This window comes from Heptranchias perlo, chromosome 34, assembly GCF_035084215.1.
Source record: "Heptranchias perlo isolate sHepPer1 chromosome 34, sHepPer1.hap1, whole genome shotgun sequence".
In the NCBI taxonomy this organism is placed as follows: Eukaryota; Metazoa; Chordata; class Chondrichthyes; order Hexanchiformes; family Hexanchidae; genus Heptranchias; species Heptranchias perlo.
The window spans coordinates 21,537,157-21,553,164 of record NC_090358.1 but is presented as its reverse complement, the minus strand read 5'-3'; the positions used below and the strand labels follow the sequence as shown (position 1 = coordinate 21,553,164).

At 42.9% G+C, this 16,008-nt stretch overlaps 1 protein-coding gene across 4 annotated transcripts in view; it reads left to right on the top strand.

Annotated features, from left to right (window-relative positions):
- Window positions 1–16,008, top strand: part of LOC137301874 (multiple C2 and transmembrane domain-containing protein 2-like) — a 365,811-nt gene that overhangs the window by 101,233 nt on the left and 248,570 nt on the right. For all 4 annotated transcript variants that reach the window (XM_067971577.1, XM_067971579.1, XM_067971578.1 and 1 more), the window contains one exon: window positions 14,018–14,080. In XM_067971577.1, coding sequence (XP_067827678.1) covers window positions 14,018–14,080 — 63 coding nt within the window. The remainder of the gene's footprint in view (window positions 1–14,017; window positions 14,081–16,008) is intronic.

Here is a 16,008-nt window from a genome sequence, read left to right as displayed (position 1 = left end):
AAATACTTTATTCATAAAATTTGCAACAATACATACAATACAGTTGTCATATCACATTTCAAACGTACACAATACAGATGATACAATTTACTGTACAGTTCAAATATGATTCCAACAATACAGTTACGCATCGTAAATAATTACAGTTTATGACACTCTAGGGTGCCTCATTGCAATACAATCAATACAGCTTGTTGATTATAGATTCATTACAGGTACATTACATTTAATTACATTAATTTGTATTTTACATTCTGCCCTAGGGGGTTTTCTCCTGATTGCAGCCTCTCGGTATACAATGGCGGGAAGGCTCTAAAGTTGCCTTTCCCCACAGAGCCTTTGTGGTGGCTGCACCCAGCTTCAGTGCATCCCACAGCACGTAGTCCTGGAGCTTGGAATGAGCCAGTCTGCAACACTCGGTCGAGGACAGCTCCTTGCACTGGAAGACCAGCAAGCTTCGGGCAGACCAAAGGGCGTCTTTCACCGAGTTGATGGTTTTCCAGCAGCAGTTGACGTCTGCCTCGGTGTGCGCCCCTGGGAACAATCTGTAGAGCAGAGTCCTGTGTTATGGAACTGCTCGGGACGGACCTGGACAGATACCACTGCATCTCTCTCCAGACCTTCTTTGCAAAGGCACATTCCAGAAGGAGATGGCACCACGAGTAGACTGTCAAAGTCATTTGGCAGAATGCCTCATTGCCAGAGCTTTCAAACAAGCACCAAGACCTAGCTTGGCTGGTGGTGAGAAGGGCCAGTCCCATCAGATCCTTCATGCACAACCGGAGTCTCGTGGCCACTGCGCGCTGTCCCCGAGGAGGCTGTGGTGGGGACGAGACCGTAAAGGGGGAGAAATTAGTCCTTTTAGGCTATTTTCCAGGCGAAAAACTAGAGCAAATATCCCTCGCCCAATCTGTGCCTGTGTTACGGGCGTTGCCATATTGGTAAAGGTGGCTTTCCAGCCGTCACTGGCGGCCGCCTAAAAGAGGCATTAGACCCTTACATATGTTAATGAGGGGCCTTCTGCCTGTTTAAGGAGCCCTCTGGCAAATTGGGCAGCGCTTAGCGAGGAGATACCAAGCCTGCCACGCCCAGGTTTTTCAGCTCTATATGTGACTTTAAAGACTGCCACCAAAAAGTAAGTTTTTTTTAAACTTACTTCAACATGGAGCCGGGAGGAGCAAAAGTGCACTACTGTGGGTTGCAGCTGGCCCGTGTTAACCCCCACCTCTCGTTCTCCTCTTTTCCCCCCCCCCCCGGGCCACAGGACTTACCTGAGGGTTGCTACTGGCGAGGCAGCAGCCCAAATCAGACCCACTGTGAGCTGCCTCGCCACTGTCATTAAAGTGAGGCCTGAGGCCCAATCTCGGGCGAGCCTCAGGCCTCCAGTTTGGGTACAAGGAGGACCCGTTTAGGAATTAAACGTTTAATATATATATCCAGTTGATTAGCTCTATGGTTACTGTCATGATACTGTTTGGCTGAATTGCAAATGCACCTTTTTAGTAAGTCTGTTTTGGAATTTATTAAATAGAGCGACATGCTTTAGGGAAAAATACATGCGATATTTTCAATGTGTGAAGGAAATGAAACTGGAACAAAGGAAACAGAACAAATCCAAAAAAAGAAGTTTTTGCACTTTATTTTCAAGTAAATACATCTTTGTTTGTAATTATACGTTTGGATTTGAGGATGCTCTTAGAATCCACTGAACTGATTTAATAATTTGGAGTATTAATTGTAGTGTTCACAAGTTTATTTTAATAGTGTAGGTGTTAAAGCTTAATTATTTGGAACACTGATTTCTCTTGTGGTGCAATTATGGAACGAAGGCTATGAGCAATTTTTTTTAGGGAGGTGTTTGAGTCACACAGTGGACTCATTTTCAAAAGACTAGGATGTGAGAGAACAGTGGGCTTTAATCTCCACAACAGTGGAGTCTCCTAAAGGTAATGTTGGTTCTCCAAAGCCCCACATTAAATCAACAAATGAAAGGGCATTGGAGCTGTGGAGAATGCCCGCTTGTTCTGTTGAATAGCTACACCAATTTAAATTAATGGATTTGACTGTTTATCCCTGTGGATTCAGTCTCGAAAGGATAAAAGGACCTACTTTATGAAGGTGGGCAAGATAATTGCAGGGGGGAGTTGGGAGATCAGCCTGAGTTGGGAATCAGCAGTATATTTTTGATGGTAAATTTGTACAAGTGTTAACTCTGATCCAAATGGACACAGTTCTGCAATTTACTGCAGGAAGTAACTTAATCCATTCAGTGATAAAGCAGGTAAAGATTATGGTACTTGCCACCTTGGCCACCTGGGAATGAATCGCATATCACTGTTAGAGTCCAGCTTAGTTTTCACTGGTGATAAAGAAGGATAAGATATGTGTTAACCTAGCTTGATGAGCAAGACACACTTCCAGGTAACTGAATGGAAAGTTCCAGTGTCTGAGTAATTTGAGTCATGACATGCAGTAAGTGTAACATGCTCGGGAGGAACAGGTGACTTTTTGGACCTATGGTTCCCAAAGCTCTCCATCACTGGGGGTTTTCCTCGCCCCATATCTTGGTCTGTTGTAGATTAATTGATAGAGATTGATTGTTGTGATTAGTCAACAACTCCATTATTGTTGTATCATGAGATTACCAGGATGGCAGAAGGCGAACTGGATGGATCTTGGTCTTTTTTTCGTCTAGCAATTCCTATGTTCCAGTGTTGAATCAAACAAAAAAGACAGGATGATGATGAGTGTCAAGTCTGGAGTGAAGTAGCAGGAAAGGCCACCTAATTATCACATCAACAGGGATATAGAAGACTGTTGCAGAGAGATTTTTTAGAAGTACATAAACAAAAAGAGACTGGTTAAGGAGAAGGTGGGATCATTTAAAAACAGATTGAAATGAAAGTAGTCGAGGATAAGGGCATAGAACCATAGAAAGTTATGGCACAGAAGGAGGCCATTCGGCCTATTGTGTCCGTGCCAGCCGAAAAAGAGCTATCCAGCTTAATCCCACTTTCCAGCACATGGTCCGTAGCCCTGTGGGTTACAGCACTTTGAGTCGAAGTACTTTTTAAATGAGTTGAGGGTTTCTGCCTCTAGCATTGGACCTATGGACCCAGGGTAGTATGGTGGAACTGCTAAAAAAAACATTTTGCTTTGGTCTTCACAGTAGAGAAGGAAGGTACAATACCAGACATAGAGGAACGACTAGAGGTTCGAGAAAGGGAGAAACTTAGACATTGGAATACATTGAAAAATTGTAAAGGATAATTAATGCAATTGAAACCAAAAAAGTTTCCAGGCCCAGATGGAGCGGGTGCAAAAAAGATTCGCAAGGATGATACCAGAACTGAGAGGATATTCTTCTCAGGAAAGGCTGAACAGGCTGGGGCTCTTCGCTCCAGAAAAGAGAAGGCTGAGGGGGTGATCTGATGGAGGTCTTTAAGATAATGATAGGATAGAGGTAGAGAAAATGTTTCCACTTCTGGGGAAGTCCAAAACTAGAGGTTATAAATATAAGATAGTCACTAATCAATCCAATAGGGAATTCAGAAGAACCTTCTTTACCCAGAGAGTGGTAAGAATGTGGAACGGATACCACAAGGAGCAGTTGAGGCAAATAGCATAGATGCATTTAAGGGGAAACTAGATAAGCACATGAGAGAGAAGGGAATAGAAGGGTATGCTGATGGGATTAGATGAAGTAGGGAGGAAGGAGGCTCATGTGGAGCATAAACGCTGGCACAAAGCAGTTGGGCCGAATGGCCTGATTCTGTGCTGTTTCGATGTCATCCCCATTGATATTAAAAGAAATGTGAGAAAATTGAGGGTGCATTAGTTATAGTTTTCCAAAGCTCACTGGATTCACATAGCACTGGAGATAGCAAACAATACACTCTTATTCAGAACAGGAGGAAGAGGCGACTAAGTAATTACAGGCCACTCTGTTTAAGGCCATTGGTGAGAAAATTACTAGAATCCATCGTAAGTGGCAGAGTAAGCAAGCATTGAGAAAAGGTATAAGCTGATTAGGGAGAGGCAATGTGGTTTTATGAAAGGTAGGTTTTGTCTAACCTAATAAAGTTCTTTTGACAGAATTACAAAGATCATGGATGTTGGATACACAGATTTTCAGAAGGCACTTATATATGAGTGATCTGGATTTGGGAGTAAAAGAGGCATGTTGTAGATGATACTGAATTAACTGGTATAGTGAATTATGAAGAGGACAGCAAATTGCAAGTGGATATTGATAAAGCAAGTTGATAGAATAATGGCAGGTCTCGGTTTTGCATAACAAAGTGTACAGTAAGAGAAAAACAAAGAACTTGCATTTAAATAGCACATTATCACATCCTCAGGACATCCCAAACTGCTCTACAACCAATGGATTACTATAGAAGTGCAGTCGCTGTTATAGTCAATGTAGTAGCCACAACAAGGTCACACAAACAGCAGTGAGATGAATGACCAGTTGTTACCTTTCATGGGTTTTTTTTTGGACCATTTTGCCACAGAAGGACCTTGCGATGACTTGTATTAAAAATGTTGAGGTAGAGTTTCCGCGGGGCCTCCCTGATCTCCCACGGTCACTTTGGTGGAAGATCAGTGGAAATCCTGGAGAAACGGCATAAATGAAGTTAGGATGTGGGATTGGGAGGAATCCCGCAGAAATTACTGCCATTTATCTTCAAATTAAAACCAGCTTGCAAGGGATTAAAATTACCACAGGAGTCAGAGGATGGGGGTGGGGAGGAAGGGGGGGTGGTGGGTGGGGAGGGAGGATATGTATTAAAGCTAGACAGACCAGTTTATGGAATGTTGCATATCACTTCAAACTGAGACAATGAGAACCAATTGACTTATCACAGACTCATTATATTAAGGTGGTCCCTTTTTAGAGAATAGCAGGAGACCCCGGGGGGGAGGAGTTGATCGCTTATTTAATTGACAGCCCATCTGGCTCATGGTGGGGGGAGATGTTAGAAATCAGCCATTAGTTTCCTGTCCAGGGGTAAGAAGGCAAAGAAGGAGGAGTATACGGGCAGATTACAAATTTACTTACCCGAATGAGTGCTCCTCTCGATCCCATGTTTTTTAAAAAAAGGTCTCCGCTGCTCCCTCCCCCCCCCCCCCCCCCCGCCTCCTGCCCATCGCCCTCAAACCCGATGCCCTCCCCTGCTGTGGTGGCCCGATCTTGCTTTCCTCTTTCCAGGAGGCTGTTTGTACCACGCCAGGCCCATTGTAATAAGGCCCGAGGCCCAGTATCGGGCCTCACCATTCAGGCACAGGGCATGCACACTGCCGCACTCGCCCAAAAATGGCACATCCGAATTTCTAAGCCACGATATCCAGTTCAGATCATAAGGGAGTACCATTGTAATACCCTGGATTACGCTATTGTATACTTAGATATTGGGCCACACCATTGCATCCCTGACTGGAGTGACCAGAGCCAGAGAGAATATCAAAGGTGGCTGGGAAATTTGTAACGCTAGTTAATCTGTTTTGATGGTGTAGGTTGAGGGCTGAATGTTGGTCAGGACACTTAGAGAACTCCCTCCTCTTCTTTGAAAAGCTGCCAAGGGGTCTTTTATGTTCACCTGAACAGGTAAACAAGATCTCAGTTTGTGAAAGGCAGCATCTCTGGCAATATAGTGCTCCCTCAGTACTGCACTGAAGTCTCAGTTAAGATTATGTGCTCAAGTCCTGGAGTGGCGCTTGAACCCACCATCGATGAACACAGTAGGCCCACAATTTTCAGAAACACTCTAATTGCATTCGAGGTACCTTGTGGTGTGCGAGAGTTTGGAAAATGTATCCTTATATGTGGTGGAGATATTAATCTTTGTACACAAGATGGTGGATGGGAGTACAATGTAAATGGGGAAGCCTGGAGATAGGGTTAGGTGAGCAATGAGATTTAGGATACAGGTACATAAGTCATCAAAATCTTGCAGACACAAAAAGTGATCAGAAAGACTAATGGGTTGCTGTGCTTCATCATAAGTTATAGAACAGAAAATCCACTTGATTGGGAACCCATCCGCCACCTTAAATATCTACTCCCTACACTACCAGCGCACCGTGGCTGCAGTGTGTACTGTCTACACGATGCACTGCAGCAACTTGCCAAACCTTCTTCGACAGCACCTCCCAAACTCGTGACCATCACCACCTAGAAGGACAAGGGCAGCAGATGCATGGGAACACCTCCAAATTTCCCTCCTAAGTCTCGCACCATCCCGACTTGGACATATATCGGCCGTTCCTTCGTTGTCACTGGGTTAAAATCCTGGAACTCCCTACCTAAAAGCATGGTGGGAGCAGCTTCACCACACGGACTGCAGCACTTCAAGAAGTGTCCACCATCAGCTTCTCAAGGGCAACTAGGGATGGGCAATAAATGCTGGCCTTACTAATGACGCCCATATTGGACTTCATTTGTAACAGTGTTCTGTTTGGGTGTCCCACCTTAACGATATATTAGTCTTGGAGGAAGTCCACTCATGATTCATCAGCATGATACCTGGGATGAAGGGGCTGAGCTATGATGAGCAACTTGGTAAACTTTAGAGATGAGGTTTAAGAGGTGATCTGATCGAGAGGTTTGAAATAATGAAGGAAATTGACAGGGCTTTTGGGTCTGACTCTTCCCTCTAAAATGGGAATCCAGAACAAGAGGAAATCATTTTAAAATTTGAACTAAACCGGTTAAAAATAACATTTTTTTCACACAAAGGGTTGTTTGAATGTGGAACACACTGCCACTGCAGATTCGATTCAATTGTTTAAAAGTGAGATAGATAATTAATTGGGAAGTAAGAGTATAAAGGGATGTGGGAAAAGAGGCAGGGAATTGAAGTTAAAAATATAGAGCTGCAATAAGCACAATGTTAGGCTTAATGGCCTCCTTCTATGTTTAAAATCTCAATTTAAAATCTAAATTTTAAACATTGTTTAAAAAGGTTTAATGGTTCAAAAGAAATTGGATAAATACTTGGGCAAAAATTTGCAGGGCTACGCGATAAGAGCGGGGGAATGGGACTAACTGGATTGCTCTTATAAAAAGCAGGCATGGGCTTGATGGGCTGAATGGCTTCCTTCTGTGCTGTAACCATTCTATTCTATTCTATGATTCTAGGAAGGGGGGGTGCTAGATTGAAGATGATCTGCAACCAGCAGAGAGAAAAAAACTGCAACGGATGGAACTGCTCCCCCAGAATTATCTCTTTTCCCCCCCCCCAGAACTATCTCTTCCCCCCCCACCACCACCCAAAAGAGGCTTGAGGAAAATGGGTGCCAAACCAAAGCAGAGATCAGATAAAATTAGAGCTAGGCCATTTAGGAGTGAAATCAGGAAACACTTTTTCAAATAGAGGGTAGTGGAAATCTGGAACTCTCTTTCCCCCCCCCCCCTCCCCCCCCCCCCCCAAAAGGCTGTGGATGCTGGGTCAGTTGGAATTTTTAATGGCCTACTCCTGTTCTTATGAGAGATGACCAAAAGCTTGGTTAAAGAGGTGGATTTTAAGGAGGAGAGGAAGGTGAGAAGTGGAGGGGTTTAGGGAGGGAATTCCAGAGAGTAGGACCTAGATGACTGAAGGTGTTAAACATCGAGTGTTCAGGTACCATGAACATCGTGGACAGTGCACCCACAACCTGGCTGGGCTCTAGCTGGCAAGGTTAGGCTGGAAACATTCCATCCTGCATTATGCAAGCTATTTCTCAAAGGATTAAACTCTAGAACTGCAGAATGCAATGTTGTTCTAATCTAGACAATGCCAGGCTCAGCTCTCAAAGCTCCTCTAAGTGCTGTGAGCTGTGACAATTTCTAGGACATAAATTGAAAGGCTAATTACAGCTGTCAAAAGCAATAAGGTTCTCCCGCAGTATAACGTTAGGATTGGCCTAGAGGCTGTTTCAGCTAACCTGAGTGCATTGTTGTCTTTATCCTGCAAGAGGAGGATAGTCCAGTTATTGTAGGTGTAAATGAAGGGCAAAGAAGATTGTGCAGCAGCTGTCAGAATTAAAATGATCTCTGATGTTTTCTGCCTCTATGGTTATCTCCAAACACATCAGTCTGTCTCTTACTGACAGGAAGAAAGTGTTTTTTTGTTTATGAGGCCATGAGGTTGGCGTGTTTCTTTGGGGAAGTAGAAGAGCAGATGTGTAAATCAAAGTATCTTTTCGCTACAGAATTGCTAAATGATATCTGAGAAGTAATCTTGTTTCTTGAGAGGTTCGTTGAAATGGCGACTTAACACTTAAGTGTGGTCCTGTATTGTAGGCATCAGTAATGTTACTCACTGATTTTGTTTTTAATCACCCTCGTGGTGTGGGCGTCACTGGCAAGACTGGCATTTATTGCCCATCCCTAGCTGCCCTTTGAAGGTGGTGGTGGCGGGCTGCCTTCTTGAACCGCTGTAGCAGTTTGATACAACTGAGTGGCTTGCTAGGCCATATTAGAGGGCAGTTAAGAGTCAACCAAGTTGATGTGGGACTGGAGTCACATATAGGCCGGACTGGGTAAGGACGGCAGGTTTCCTTCCTTGAAGGACATTAGTGAACCAGTTAAGTTTATACGACAATTTGACAGCTTCATGGTCACTTTTACTGGTACTGGATTTTTTTTTTCTAAACTGAACTCCAATTCTCAAATTGCCATGGAGAGACTTGAACTCATGTTCGGCTGGATTATTAGTCTAGGCCTCTAGGATTACTAGTCCTGTAACATAACCACTACACTATCGTACCAACTAAATACAGATCATCAAACTAATAGATCATCAAAAAATATTCTTTGGCGCAAGCGTTTCTCTTGTTTTTCTTGGTCCAAACGTTTGAAGGTAGATTTGTATTTGGATACTATTTGCAGACTGGCTGCTTTTATCATTTAAAAAATTGACAAACACTGGAAAAATATAAACACTTATGGTTAATTACTTCGTGAAATCCTTGCATTTTTTATCCTTTGAAATCAATTTGGCTTGAATTAACCTGTGATCTGTACAGACCATGCTGTACAGGATTGCTATTTGTTGGCGAATTTGACACAAGGGGAGTAATTTTGTCTTTGGAACATAGTGAAAATGGTTGATATCAGATCAACCCCCATTATACATCTCTCCCGAATGAAGTCAATGATAATGAAAACCGGGAGAGATGTATAACGGGCGGCTGTTCTGTGGCTCAAAGTCAAAATTACCCACAAGTTGTTTACAAAAAACTGTGAGACAGCTCACTGAAAATAATTCACATTTTCTACCCTGATCCACATCATGACCATTGGTAGATCAGTAAGATAGAAAGTTTTACTTTTGTATTCCTCAAACATTCTCCCCCAGTTCTGCTATCATTGTTCTTTCTCTGTCGTATTGTCCCTACCTTGATTGCACGATCCACTGCTGTAAACATCGAAACCAGAGACTTGTTGGAATGCAGCACTGGTGTCTGTACAGCTGCTTTTATACTGCAGCCTGGGTCTTGGGGCAGTGACTGAACTGTGCTGGTCTTGTGCATTTACCAGTAGATAGCACAGATTTTCCCTGTAAACTGGCTGCAATTTGGGGTTCATTATTACATACAGGCATAGACTGGCTGTGACAAGTTGGCTAGTGTGCATGCAGAACCTGCTAACACCATAATGTTGTGTTATCATGTCATCATCATATAAATATCAACCCCACTTGTATTTCAACAGAAGGGTAAATTGTATCAGTAATAGCTACAATTTTATTGAAGGGCAAATTGTTTCAATCCTAACTATATTTTTACACTGGGTATATTGTATCAATCCCAGCTACATTCTTATAAAGTGGGCAAATTGTATTGATGGAACTCTGAATTAATACAGTTACATAGAATCATAGAATGATTACAGCACAGAAGGAGGCCATTCAGCCTTCTCTGCTCTAAGGAGGACAACCCCAGCTTCTCCAATCTATCCACGTGACTAAAGTCCCTCATCCCTGGAACCATTCCAGTAAGTCTTTTCTGCACCCTCTCTAAGGCCTCCACATCCTTCCTAAAGTGAGGTGCCCAGAATTGGACACAATACTCCAGTTGTGGCCGAACCAGTGTTTTATAAAGGTTCAACATAACTTCCTTGCTTTTGTATTCTATGCCTCTATTTATAAAGCCCAGAATCCTGACTGCTTTTTTAACCACTTTCTCAACCTGTCCTGCCACCTTCAAAGATTTGTGCATATATACCCTCTTTTAGAATTGGTAGGATGTGTACCATAATTGTCACAATAAAAAGTATAATGTTCCCCCAAATCTATATAGTATTTCTTTATCAGTAATCCTTTTAGTATCTCTTTGCTAATACTATACTTTATCTTCTCTCAGATTGTTGTATTGCAGTTGACAATCGTAAAAAAAAAGAGGGGAGTTGGCAGTATTGATTAAGGAGAACATTGCAGTGCTGGAGAGAGAGGATGTCCTTGAGACAGAATCTATTTGGTTAGAATTGAGAAACAGTAGAGGTGCCATTACATTACTGGGTGTATTCTATAGGGCACCAACTAGTGGGAAGGATATAGTGGAGCAAATTTGCAGGGAAATTACAGAGAGGTGCAAGAACTATAGAGTAGTGATAATGGGGGACTTCAGCTATCCTAATATAAACTGGGATAGTATTGTGTAAAGGGCAAAGAGAGGGAGCAATTTCTGAAGTGTATTCAGGAGAACATTCTTGAACAGTATGTTTCCAGCCCAACGAGGAAGGAGGCATTGCTGGATCTAGTTCTGGGAATGAAGTGGGTCAAGTGGAGCAAGTGTCAGTGGGGGAACATTTAGGGAACAGTGATCATAGTATCATAAGGTTTAGATTTAGTTATGGAAAAGGACAAGGAGCAATCTAGAGTAAAAATACTTAGTTGGAGGAGGGCCAATTTCAGTGGGATGAGAATGTATCTGGCCCGGGTAAATTGGAATCAAAGATTGGCAGGCAAAACTGTAGTCGAACAATGGGTGGCCCTTAAAGAGGAGATGGTTTGGGTACAGTCTAGGTACACTCCCACGAGGGGGAAAGGTAGGACAAACAAAGCCAGAGCTCCCTGGATGATGAAAGAGATCGAAAGTAAGATGAAGCAGAAAAAGGGGGCTTATGACAGATGTCAGGTTGATAATAGAAGTGAGAACCAGGCTGAATATAGAAAGTACAGAGAAGAAGTAAAAAAGGAATACGAGGGACAAAGAGAGAGTATGAGAATAGACTGGCGGCTAACATAAAAGGGAATCCAAGAGTCTGCTATAGGCATATGAATAGTAAACGGGTAGTAAGAGGAGGGGTGGGGCCGATTAGGGACCAAAAAGGAGATCTACGCATGGAGGCAGAAGGCATGGCTGAGATACTAAAAGAGTACTTTGCATCTATCTTTACCAAGGAAGAAGATGCTGCCAAAGTCACAGTAAAAGAGGAGGTAGTTGAGATACTGGATGAGGTGAAAATTGACAGAGGTACTAGAAAGGCTGGCTATGCTTAATGTAGATAAGTCACCCGGTCCGGATGGGATGCATCCTAGGTTGCTGAGGGAAGTAAGGGAAATTGCAGAGGTGCTGGCCATAATCTTCCAATCCTCTTTAGATATGGGGGTGGTGCCAGAGGACTGGAGAATTGCAAATGTTACACCCTTGTTCAAAAAAGGGTAAAGGATAAACCCGGCAACTACAGGCCAGTCAGTTTAACCTCGGTGGTGGGGAAGCTTTTAAAAACGATAATCCAGGATAAAATTAAGTCACTTGGACAAGTGTGGATTAATAAAGGAAAGCTAGCATGGATTTGTTAAAGGAAAATTGTGTTTAATTAAGTTGATTGAGTTTTTTGATGAGGTAACAGAGAGGGTTGATTAGGTTGATTGTTGTTGTGTATATGGACTTTCAAAAGGCGTTTGATAAAGTGCCACATAATAGGCTTGTCAGCAGAATTGAAGCCCATGGAATAAAAGGGGCAGCGGCAGCATGGATACAAAATTGGCTAAGTGACAGAAACAGAGAGCAGTGGTGAACGGTTGTTTTTCGGACTGGAGGAAGGTATACAGCGGTGTTCCCCAGGGGTCGGTACTAGGACCACTGCTTTTTTTGATTGATATATATTGACTTGGACTTGGGTATACAGGGCACAATTTCAAAATTTGCAGATGGCACACAACTTGGAAGTGTAGTGAACAGTGAGGAGGATAGACTTCAAGAGGACATAGACAGACTGGTGGAATGGGCGGACACATGACCGGTGAAATTTAAGGCAGAGAAGTGCAAAGTGATACGTTTTGGCAGGAAGAACGAGGAGAGGCAATATAAACAAAATGGTACAATTCTAAAGGGGGTGCAGGAGAGACCTAGGGGTATATGTGCACAAATCTTTGAAGGTGGCAAGACAGGTTGAGAAACTGGTTAAAAAAGCATACAGGATCACCAGGGAAATGGTTCTGAAAAAATCATTAGAACTAAAAGCTGACAAGTCCCCGGGTTCTGACTGACTTCATCCTAGGGTCTTAAAAGAATTTAATTTAATTGAAAATGTGAACTTGTCCACTTTGGCAGGAGGAATAGAAAAGCAGTATATTATTTAAATGGAGAGAGATTGCAGAACTCTGAGGTACAGAGGGATCTGGTGACCTAGTACATGAATCACAAAAAGTTAGTATGCAGGTACAGTAAGTGATTAGAAAGGTGAATGGAATGTTGTCATTTATTGCAAGGGGAATAGAATATAAAAGTAGAGATGTTTTGCTACAGTTGCACAGGGCATTGGTGAGACCACATCGAGACTACTGTGTGCAGTTTTGGTCTCCTTAATTAAGAAAGGACATAATTGCTTTAGAGGCGGTTCAGAGAAGGTTCACTTGACTGATTCCTGGGATGAGGGAGTTATCTTATGAGGAAAGATTGGACAAGTTGGGCCTGTATACATGGAGTTTAGAAGAATGAGAGGTGATCTTATTGAAATATATAAGATCCTGAGGGGATTTGAAGGGGTAGATGCTGAGAGGATGTTTCCCCTTTTGGGAGAGACCAGAACTAGGGGACACAGTTTAAAAATAAGGGGTCTCTCATTTAAGATGGAGATGAGATTTTTTCTCTCAGAAGGTTGAGAGTCTGTGGAACTCCCTTCCCCAGAGAGCGGTGAAGGCAGGGCATTGAATATTTTTAAGGCTGAGTTAGATAGATTCCTGATTAACAAGGGAGTCATTGGTTATAGTAGGTTGGTGGGAAATTAGGGTTGAGGTCACAATCAGATCGGCTATAATCTTATCAAATGGCAGAGCAGGCTCGAGGGGCCGAATGGCCCATTTCTGCTCTTAATTTGTATTTTTGTATGTTCGTGTCTTGGACTTCATAAATAGAGGCAGAGAGTACAAAAGCAAGGAAGTTATGTTGAACCTTCATAAAACACTGGTTCGGCCACAGCTGGAGTTATTGTGTCCAATTCTGGGCACCGCACTTTAGGAAGGATGTGAAGGCCATCGAGAGGGTACAGAAGAGATTTACTAGAATGGTTCCAGGGATGAGGGACTTCAGTTACATGGACAGACTGGAGAAGCTGGGGTTGTTCTCCTTTAGAGCAGAGAAGGTTAAGAGGGGATTTGATAGAAGTATTCAAAATCATGAAGGGTTTAGGTAAAGTAAATAAAGAGAAACTGTTCCCATTGGCGGAAGGGTTGGCAACCAAGCACAGAATTAAGGTGATTGACAAAAGAACCAAAGGCGACGTGAGGAAAGACTTTTTTATGCAGCGAGTAGTTATGATCTGGAATGCGTTGCCTGAATGGGTAGTGCATTCAGATTCAATCGTGGCTTTCAAAAAGGAATTGGATAAAGATTTGAAGAGAAAAAATTGGCAGGGCTACGGGGAAAGAACGGGGGAATGGGACTAACTGGATTGCTCTTGCAAAGAGCCGGCACAGGCTCGATGGGCCGAATGGCTGCCTCCTGTGCTGTAACGATTCTATGACATTGATATCATGGCTATCTATGTCCTTCATCTGACTAAACTAAACATTTTATCTTTCAGGAGGATCTCAGTGAAAGTACTGACCTAGATTCTTCGCAAAGTTCACAGTTCTTCGATGAACAGGTAAAATTGTTTGTGAGTAAGACTTTAATTGGTCAAGAATTGAAGGACACTTTAGCTCGGAGCTGACTGAGCGATGTCAATTGTACAAATGGTGAACACGCTCATAGCAAATACCTCTCTGCACTATTACAGCAGTTTAAATGAGTTAATACTGCTGTTAAAAGTAGAATTTGATGCGGTTATGGCAAATTCTAAGCTTTTGTGACGGGAATGAGGCTTCAGAAGCTAAATCAATTAAGTTTTTTTTAGAAAGCTAGATGATCTTCATGGAGTTGCTTATAGATGAAAATATTAAACATATAATTTTAAAATAATAAACAAAATTAAAATAATCCATTACTCATTATTTTCTTTGCTTTCCATAATTTACTTTTAAAGTGTTTTCTTCAGTTACATTTGCATTGTAATGCTCAATTTAATTTTGTAATGAAACTAATCATTCTTCTATAGTAGTAAAATGTTTAATGCTACATTTTATCTCTGCGTATTTTTAAATGATCTACTTACCCTTTGAGAGCATGAATTGTGATCAAATCTCTTTCAGCGTTTCATTAGAGCAGCCAATTTGGCCATTGTCTTTTTATTTTGAAAAAAAATGAAGGGAGGGAAGAAACTGAGTGGTAAAGTTCAGGAAGATCGATGTTTTGATCAAGGCTTGGATTCTGGAAGATGAAGGAGATTTTTTAAAAAAGCATACGCACATACCCTTTACAAAGGGACCATGGGGGAATAAGCCATTTTCTTTCTGGGGGAGGAGGAGGCCCATCCACCGGTGACTGATGCCAAGCTATGCGTTCCCCCAAGCACAAAGGCCCATTTTTCGTGGCCCTGCCCCCCTGATGCCGTGAATTAGGAATAGGAGTAGACCATTCAGCCCCTTGAGCCTGCTCTGCCATTCAATTAGATTGTGGCTCATCTGTCAACAGCTGCAGGTGAGCCCATCACTGCACATAGTCACGTGTGCCCACCCTTGCATTGTCGGGGCCATATTGTCCAGTACAAATATAACACTTGAGTGTCGTGCAGCTAAAAGAGAATGAACGGCAGAGCATCAGAGTGGTGTTGCATTTTTAAACAATGATGAAAACTGCAGCAGTGCTTACAAAATCAGCAGGTTCAGGGTAATCCAGGCCCAGGAGTATTTAACACTATCAAGGAAATAGAGGCAAAAGCACAAGACTACAAATTACTGCTGGTATAACTGGCAGGCGAGTATGTTAAGCATACCCGTGACCTCTACCACTGAGAAGGACGAGGGCAGCAGGCGCATGGGAACACCACCACCTGCATATTACCCTCCAAGTCACACACCATCCCGACTTGGAAATATATCGCCGTTCCTTCATCGTTGCTGGGTCAAAATCCTGGAACTCCCTACCTAACAGCACTGTGGGAGAACCTTCACCACACGGACTGCAGCGGTTCAAGAAGGCGGCTCACCACCACCTTCTCAAGGGCAAATAGGGATGGGCAATAAATGCCGACCTCGCCAGCGACACCCACATCCCATGAATGAATAAAAAAAAGTGAGGCTTTCGGGGCCACTCACAAATGACAGGTGGTTTGGGACCATTCTCAAGACTGAGGTTATTTGCTGTATCACACACCTCTTGGTACAGGCCAGCAGTTTGGCAGCTGTAGTGACAACCTGTATGAATGCCCTAAGCATTGAACAGAAAAATGGTCATTAACATTTGCCGGTGATCCTTTGTATTGCCAGTGGCAGTATCATTGCCTCATTTACAATACAGCACTGCTACCAAAGTCAGATCTGCCACCAGTGATGGCAGTGTAGTATAAATGAAGTATTTGTGGGCCTCGCCTCCCCTCGCCTTATTTAACCTCATGTCATGTCGCCTTGTTTCACCTCATGTCACATCGCCTCATGTCAACAAACCCCACATAGCCTCGCCTCGCCTCACCTGGTC